We start from the raw sequence: 9,227 nt of genomic DNA, 5'->3' as shown, positions 1-9,227 counted from the left end.
GTAAGTATATATTTGTTTCCACTGTTCAATCAGAATCCTAACACAGTGTAAATGTCCAAGAGACACATTTCTTTGTCAGGTAGCTATGAGTTATATAATTGGTTCAGCAGGAGAAAACACATTAAACATGACATATTTGAAAATCTTTACATTGGTCTCCCATCAGTTGTAATTGATATTTTCTCATGCTTATTTAGGAGGTACTTCCTAAAGTCAATTTTGGCCTCTTTTTTTTTTAAACAGCCTTTAGTCTTTTTGCTGCCAAAGGATATCAGAGCAAAACATCTGTTATGTTTTTATAAGAATGTAAAATGGCCGTTATTTAAATTAAATCGATGCATTTATGTTCTAAAATGTTTTGTCTATTTTATTGGTTTGATCATTTGTATAATTTATTGAAATCTTTGGATCGCACTGATTTGAAAACTGCCATACAGATTCACTTTGTTTGCTGTGTAACGCTCAATAATGTAAAGTCATTTCGCCAATGTTCAACTAAACACACAGGATGTCTCTATTTTCAGGGTCCTTTCGGCCCAGTTGGAAAAAAAGGAGAGGTGAGCGACATCAATGTTATACATCTTTCTGCTTGAATATGTGTTCATCTTTTTTTATTTTGTGTTACTGTACTGTCTCTACGGATTACCCAGGGACTAAAAAGTGTTTTGAATTGAATCTCTATTTTGTTACTTGTGTTTACTGATACGTTGGCAGTGTTGTATACACCTTCATGGACCTGATCACTTAAAAAGATTTTAAAGATGCCATAGCTGAACCTCTATTAGCACTCAACTTAGTTAGTTTCAATGTTGTGTGTGTGTGTGGGTGTAATTAGCAGCACAAGTTTGTTTCCAAACTCCCTTTGTGTCGGCTCCCTTACTCACCATTAAAATGGAGCCTAGCTCCGAGCTGCTGCCCACTTGTCGAGTCGTGCACATGATTCTGCTTCACATTCCAGGTTTAATAGGATTAATTAGAGATAGGTATTGTTGCTTTGGCTTTATTGGCCTGTTCGCTGCTACAGCCACAAGGGAGACCAGTCACATTAAGAGCAGCACAATTTATGTAATTAGAGACGCCATATTAATCCACCCCCGCATTGTCTCAACAGACCTGCGTGCTCCTTGGATTGTGTTTATTAAACGATCAAATCAGAGGCTTATGGATGTTTTTAGCTCCACTTTGGAACAAATTCATGTCTTTATTTTTGCAAAATGTACCAAGTTATTTACGAATAATACTCTGTGATTATAGTCAGGAAAGCGGGGTGAACTGGGACCTAAGGGCGTGTCTGGTCCTCAAGGAGAGCTCGGAGCAAGAGGGCCTCCAGGGAAGATAGGACTGATGGGCTTCCAAGGGGAGCAGGGTCTGCCTGGAATTGCCGGAAAGACAGGTGTACCCGTGAGTGGTTTTGTAAATCTTTAAGGAGCTTCTGATTGATTGACGCATACATTTTTGTATTTTATGAACTGCCTGAAAACATGGGTTATGTACTTGTGTTTCAGGGTATACTGGCGAGTGAGCAGCACATCAGAGAGCTGTGTGGCGTAATGGTCGATGGTGAGACTTCTTAATTGACCTTGTTCTGTGATTTACTCCAGTGTGGGATACAATCTAAACTGGATAATAAACCCTATGGTGTTTTCTATCATACAGACCAGATTGCTCAGCTGGCGGCTAACCTTCGAAGACCCCTGGCCCCTGGGATGGTGGGCCGCCCCGGACCTGCAGGACCCGTAGGAGAGCCAGGAGATGCTGGCTCTATCGGGCATCCAGGTTCCCGTGGACCCCCAGGGTACAGAGGCCTGCCAGGAGAACTTGGAAACCCAGGAACACGAGGTGTGAAACATTCTAATCAGTATGGACTGATCTATTGAAAACATATCACAAGATAGACCTGAGGGTGATGAGATGATTAAAGGAAAAGGAAAAGCCAAACAAATGGGCATATGGTTTTGAAGTTCTCTCTGATTCTTGGTTTTTTGGGGATAATGGTCTGTGGGCCTTGATCAGTTATTCAAATGAAACCATTCGATCACTAACAGGGGCCGATCCCCCTTAATGGAACTGCTCACAATGAGGAATACCTCTTGTCAAATAAAAAAAGAGGAATAAAAAGTAACATTTCTGAAATACAGATTAAACGTGTAAAAAGAAAGTACTCAAGTGGAGAACAGTACTTGGGGAAATGCACTTTACACCATTGATTCAATTGTTCTGTTTTCACTACAGGTAATCTTGGAGAGCAAGGAGATAAGGGATCATTTGGTAAAGCTATTGATGGGCCAACTGGAGACCAAGGATACCAAGGTATGTGGCCCGAAACTTTCAATCTAATTTGTAGTTAACAACATTGTAGCTTAAGCTCTTATTAAAATCAGTAAATACTGAATAATTTACAGCCGCAAATGGAACATAAATGGGATTAGCTACACCAGTGCTATTGGTGATAAATCAAAAGTAGACAATGTGAGTCTATTGTGTAATTTGAAATGTTGGCATTGAAATCAAACAAGAAAGATTCGGCGGGAAAATGGTGGGGAGTTTTGTTAAGGAAACCCATCGCCTCACTTCGCAAGTTTCCTCAACCTCATCGCACCACGGGCGCCACTGCTTGCCGTGTATTGTGCCTGAGGTGAATGACCTTTGAGGCGATGTAGTTCCTCTAAATTCAACACTTAATCTCGTAAATTCAGAGTTTTTTATCCAGATATTGACCTCCTCCCAGGCTATGTCATTATTATTATTTTGAACCTACTGTGGCCCTAATGGGGCAGTTACATATCATAGAAAACAACCGCTTCCGTTTGTCTCTGGCTCATTCCGTCTATGCTTTCCACAGGTGTTCCTGGAGTAGCTGGAATTGTCAAAGACGGGCGTGATGGATCTCTAGGAGATCCAGGTGAGCCTGGAGAGTCAGGCAGGGTGGGTAGGACTGGGCACCAGGGAACACCTGGAATCTGTGACACATCAGCCTGCCAGGGAGCATCAGTCGCTGGAAAATCCTCCAACCCCAAAAACCATTAAACATCCTGAAACCTGGTGCCTCCACCTCGAGGAGGAAGGGAGGAATGAAGGAAGAGAGTGGTCACAAAAAATGTCCTCTTTATTAAAATAACTTTCTCACAAGATGAGAAGAGTAACATCAAACAGGTGTGATATTTTGAGAGGAGAGGAGGAACATCTGAGGAGTGAGATGAAAAACAGAGCAACTGAGAGACAAAACATCAAAATGACATCCAGAAACGAAGTGGACCGAGGCCAAGAAGAGTCCCAGAGAACAACAGCAATGCTCCAAATACTACAGTATCACATAACAAGACTTGACAACTGGAAGAGAACGACGAGTCCTTTTGTGTATAAAAACTTTGTACATGCCCCCATTACCTTGGTTAACATTTGTCTGCAGAAAAACAACAGTGACTGGCTCTGAGGTGAATGTGCATGTATCATTGCCCATTCAGGTCAATCACAGGTGTTACCCCAACATACAAGCTAACAGTGTCAAATATGGAAACAGGTGGCAGAGGCAAAACAACCTCTGTCAAGGAGCTGTGTGTGTATTGTAAAAGGAATAAAAAACACAAATACCCAGGTGCCCAGAAATTGTGTAGATTAATGCAAAAACGTTTACCCTTTGATAGTCTTGTTTTTTTTCTACAGCTTCTTTGTTTGTATTTTTAAATGATTCTTTAGCTTTGAGAATCAACAACAACAATACTTGTGGATGCATAAATCAGACATTGTAAAATAAATGTAAGAACCTTAGGAGCAGTCTTTTTTTTTGGGTAATCTACAATGACAACATCCACTATGTACTACCGGTGCTGTAACTATTAAATATACATGACCTTAAATACTATTTATTATTTGTGGGTGACTGTTGTATGTACAGTAAGATGCTACAGCGACATGTTGTAAGAAAGAACAAATAAAGCCACTTTTCAGTAAAGGATTACTCTTCTCTGCATCAAATGAACAGTCTGCATGTCAGAGGAATATGCTAACAGAAATGCATATCAAGTTATCCCATTCATTTACAGAACTTTAAATTAGGTGCAGATGAATTTAAGTGCATTTACACTTAGATATATGATTTAAGAATAAATGTATGTCGACAAAAAACTGAACTGAATATACTCTATGAACATTTTGAAATTTAAATTCAATCAAAATACAGTTGATTATGAAAAGGTGCTCAGATAGTTTAAACAAAATTCATCACTGAAGAGTTGAAAATCTAGTCCATACAGAACTATCTGCTGTTTGCAAAGGGAAACAGTGCCACCTACAGTATGTATGACACCGCCTGATGCAGTGTTGTCTTAAGATGCTGCAGAAAAAGAACAGCCCTGATTGAGCATCACACATTGTGGGACTGGAATAAATGATATATATATAAACCATTGTAATGCAGTAAGAGGCAGAGCTCCTCTCAAAGGATGCTTTTTGTTTAAAATGTTACAACACATTGACCTAACCCATAGCCAGAACTGATGGAACAACCAAAGCTTGAATGTTAAATTCATCTCAAATGTCTGGCTGATGTATTAGATCAAGTATGGAAAGGGTCATTGCTCTACCCCAAGAGGGATGCTCAGCACCGTGTCCATCTCCCGCTGGATCGGGTTCTTGCTTGAAGAAGGGCTGGATTTCAGAAAGTGCTCTTTGCCCTCAGAGAAAGCCCTCTGAAAATCCTGGGGGGAGAGTAGCACATCTTTCTGGTTAGTGAGAGCAAGTATTAATAGTAAAGCTTTCCAAAAAGGACCGTGCTGGTGAAACATTCTACTACTCATTAGGGATAGGTATCGTTAAGGTTTTAACGGTACTACTACTACTTTTATCGATACCGCTTATCGATTCGGTCCTCGAACGGTATTCTTATCGGTTCTTTTAAAAAAAAAAAAGGTAAATTATCTAAACAAAATAAATCAAATAAATAATATTTCACATCAAAAGAAACAACAATGTTGTTAACAAATCCCGTATTAGACATCATGTGATGATAGACCGAACTGTCAACCGAATAGCTGAAACTTTAGAAGGTGACGCATGTCTGCTTTCGGTTATTACTCGTGCGCCGTTTGTGGTGTTCTGAAGGCCTTTTCTGTCTGTAAACGGTGTGCAGAGTCAAAACGCCTCAAAGCTACACCTGTAGCGAGTAAAACTCTAAAGCGGCGAGACACTCTCCCAAACACGCCTCGTCGTGAAACCGTGCATCACTGCGTCAGTCCTCATTCTGACTTCTTCCCGGTACGTGGGCTTACGAAAGCCCGTACCGCTCTCGCCTCGTGGAGCCGTTACGGTAGCGTCGCGAGCGGTTCCGATTAGGAGCCCCGCGATTGTCCAAAAATTCCCCAATGCCAGCGCACCCACTCAGTGCTCCTCTGCTGGATCTTCTGCTCCCGGCTGCCGGCTGATAACAGACCTTGCGGCTCGCGGCAGAATTCGGCTCGCAGAGCCCGTTCAGCGTTTATCTTCTCAACGTTTTTCTCTACTCAATGTATCAAGCCACACTCGTAGTGCTGGTGTTACCTTTCTGCGCTTTGGTGTGTGCTCGCGTTGACTTCTCGCCTGCTCGCTCCTCGCTACGCCCGGAACGTCACGGGACGGGGGCGGGAGGAGCGCAGGCGAGCGTTTGAGTGGAGAACCGTATCTCTTCTATTGTGTAGCTATACCGGGCGCCTCAACCAATGGAAATTATTGGATCAGTGGAAATGGCCGTCTGACATGCTGACCGTCTCTAACAAATAAATAGGACTCGTTAGCTCTAAAGTCATTCAACCGAGGCTGGTGGGTTGGTCCTCATTGGTAGTTTCTCCGTGTGTCTGGTGCTAGCATATCACATAACACACCGTGACGGGGAAAAGGTGTACTCGTGGATGGGGCTACACAGAGCTACTGAAAGGACAGTCCGGAACCCGGTGCATTCCTTCCGTCTGAATGTGGAGCACTTTTGCCTAAATTTTAGACAAAATTGCTCGTGTTACCGCCCTTACATGCTAAACTGTTATTGCACTTTTGGCAACGAGCATTGTCCACATCGAGACGGGTAAAGTTTAACCACACCTCGGAGCGCGTTCTCTCCGCCATCTCCTTGCGTTGCATGACCACTTGCCTCTTCTTAACAACAAAGCATTCGTAACCTCTATGTGCTTTATTACAGATAGTCCATCTATAAGACGCATTGCAAAGGAACACTAAAACAGGCTTGTGTCATATAAGGAAAATGTAGGCAGCCTTAGCCTCACACTGTCACTGTCTGACAGAAACTACAGAACTAGATCATTCCCACACAGTAAAATAATCAAGTTAATTATTTAAAACTTTAAAACTCAGAAGAATAAGATTTGAACTTTAAGTTAAATCAAGCAAATGAATAATGCTAGTTAACTGAACACAAATGTACCTCTTTGAAGGTGTCTCCATATGTTTTATAGATGTGTTTAAGGAAGGCAGTGGTCATCTGCAGGGTGGTGACTTTGTCTGTATCCGACTCACAGAATGGCACCAGCATGTTCAGCTCATCACAGTACAAACGGATCCTCTTCCTGTGCAGAAAACAATACAAATGTTTATAATCTCTCTAATTAATAAATGTGTCGTTTGGCCAAAGAAATTCTAAAACCAAAATCAGTTGGGAACTTCCCAGTAGAGAACCTAAAACCAGGAAATGTTTGGGATGGGTGCTTGAATTGAATTTAACATTTATCAAAATCGACTGGAAGAGCCGGTTGCAGACTGACAAAGCATATTCTAGTTTCTGCAGTTATTTATTTATTCCATCCTGCCAGCACAAGCAATCTTTATACCTAGTTGTGTAGCTTAGGCCTCTGTGGCTGAGCATCGTTAGCATAGTAAAACACATGTGGGTATAGCATGCTAAACTCATTTGAGTATACATACTATCATCATTAGCAGTGTTAATTACACATCCACTCAATTAATACAGAATTATTTCAAATGTATATATTGGTTATTGTAACCTCAATTGATCAAAAATGTTTGTTATAGAGCTCCAATCCCTATTACCTGCTTGTCATAGGTCAAAATGCCAAACAGGAAGTGAGAGCATTCAATAGGCTTTATAGTAGATGGGACTGTACCACGTTGAGCAAGGACAGAGGGTACGTTTGACATTTTATATTGTTAACGTTTGTATACGTATTATGAAAATAAGAAAAAATGGTTTGAAATGTTTGTTGTTTAACATGATAATTGTATTGTCTTCATTCAATATGCACTGGCAGTACTCTCTCTTTCACCGTGTTCATATATCATTATGATGACTACTTAAATCGCTGAAATATAAGGGAATAAACAAGGAACTCATTCCGGACACAGTCTGTAGTGAAAGCTGAGTAAGGCATATACACCTTTGAAATTATATTTCATTAAACCTCATCAAAAATGTATGATGGAGCAGAAACACTTTCAGCTTTTGGTTATGGGTGCTCACCTGCGTTCCCTCTCCTTAATGTTGTGTCTCTCCCTGCGCTGGATATGTGACATGTGGGGTCGAGCCCTTTTCCTGGTGCTGCTCCCTGATTTTCCGGCGAAGTCTGGGTCAGTCGAAGCAACCTTTGTAGGTTGAGAACTTTGGGTACTATCCTGCTTCCTGAAGGCAGTACGTGTCACCACATCATCTATGGAAAACACCACGGTGTATAAGATGTAAATAGAACACAAACAAGAAGAAAAACATTTATTTTGACAAGACACGGTTAAGAGCCCTGATTATTACTTTCTATGTTGAACAACAGCTGGTCCTCTGTTGAGTTGCAGCCACCGGTGAACTGAGATTTTGCACCAACCCTCTCTGGGCAGAAATTAATTGAGAAACTCTTTGGGATGATTAAACCCTGGTGCTTGTTAGGTTCAATCATGTGAGGAATATGGCCAATCACCTGAGGTCCAGGAAGAAGAAAAACATATTGATCAATTAATTCTGCCTGTGATGCCCTTAAAGCTGTAGTAAATTGCATTTTAATATATTTGTTTCATACTTGTTCACACATGTTGGGTATTGGGGTAAATACACCCCCAACAAATGGGCTGGAAACATCAAACCGCATTTGAGGGTGTTTGACTGCATCTTGAGCCTCAGCAGACTGCTGCAGCATTGTCAGAAAACTGAAACACAACAACAAAGATTTAGTAATTTCCATTCAATTTAGCATTATGGGGTTCTGTTACTTAACACGTAGTAATGCACATTAATAGGAATGCCTACTTGCTAAGAACTGCCGACTTGATATCTTGATGTCTTGGGGTGTCAGCAGACATGGTGTTAAACCTCTTCTCCAAACAAACTCTAGCAGCAGATACAGATTTTCTCTGTGAAAATGAGCTGCTGTTGGAGTAAGGTTCACTCTGGCTGTCTTCTCCTCTGACTCTGGCCAGCACAAAACCTGGGACCTCTCCAAAGGAAACTGGTGTCTTTTCTCCTGGCATCAGACTGTAGTCATCAGTTGAAGTCGAAAGGTCAATAGCTTGAGTGGTTGCTAAGGGGGATTGTGCTGTGGATCCAGTGGTGTCTTTAACCATCACTGTAGCACCTGGATGAGATTTGGCATTTGGCAAATCTAAAGGGGTAATGTGTGCCTCCATATGAGCCTGGATAAGGTGCTGAAAGTTTGTATATTCAACCTCTGACAACTCCATCATGCCGAGCTCAGGTCCCATCATGGGCCCATGATCATGTGTCAAACATCCACCTTGGCTCAAAATCACCCCAACAGGGTCAAAGGTGTGTTCTCTGGAGGAAGGTGACACATAGAGGGAAGACATACTTCACTCTAGAGTTTGGATGAAGAGCAGAAAAAAAACGTTCAGTTATACCAGAACAGGCTTTTAATAGGAGCTACATTCCATGTTAACAGTCCATGGTAATCACAATGTAAATGGTAATGACAATGTGATAATGCACCATTATATTATCTTAAATTGAAATTAGTTTTGTATTCTGTTAATTCAATGGTAAATTTGTATAATTGTATGCATTTTAGTGGCTCTGTATTCGATGTGATATCAATCTTTTGTCACTATTTTATGAGATTGTAATTATCTACTGTGAAGTACTTTGAACAAATTAAGCTTATTAATATTATTATTATAATTATTAATATATTGTTATCAACCGACCTTAACTTAATGTCGCCCTGTAAGCGGCCTTGTCCAGAGTATTAACGATTATCCTAATTAGAAACGAACATTGTAACGTAAAC

At 41.0% G+C, this 9,227-nt stretch overlaps 1 protein-coding gene across 1 annotated transcript in view; it reads left to right on the top strand.

Moving 5' to 3' along the window:
- Window positions 1-3,620, top strand: part of LOC104951724 (collagen alpha-3(IX) chain-like) — a 6,482-nt gene extending 2,862 nt beyond the window's left edge. The window contains exons 5-10 of the mRNA XM_010778455.1: window positions 525-557; window positions 1,255-1,401; window positions 1,506-1,560; window positions 1,657-1,839; window positions 2,233-2,310; window positions 2,843-3,620. Of these exons, the coding sequence (XP_010776757.1) occupies window positions 525-557; window positions 1,255-1,401; window positions 1,506-1,560; window positions 1,657-1,839; window positions 2,233-2,310; window positions 2,843-3,027 (681 nt within the window). The 3' untranslated portion in view covers window positions 3,028-3,620. The remainder of the gene's footprint in view (window positions 1-524; window positions 558-1,254; window positions 1,402-1,505; window positions 1,561-1,656; window positions 1,840-2,232; window positions 2,311-2,842) is intronic.
- The last annotated feature ends 5,607 nt before the right edge of the window (window positions 3,621-9,227 follow it).

This window comes from Notothenia coriiceps, unplaced genomic scaffold (assembly GCF_000735185.1).
Source record: "Notothenia coriiceps isolate Sejong01 unplaced genomic scaffold, NC01 NC01_scaffold00019001, whole genome shotgun sequence".
Taxonomy (NCBI): Eukaryota; Metazoa; Chordata; class Actinopteri; order Perciformes; family Nototheniidae; genus Notothenia; species Notothenia coriiceps.
This window is presented reverse-complemented; position numbering and strand designations above follow the sequence as displayed.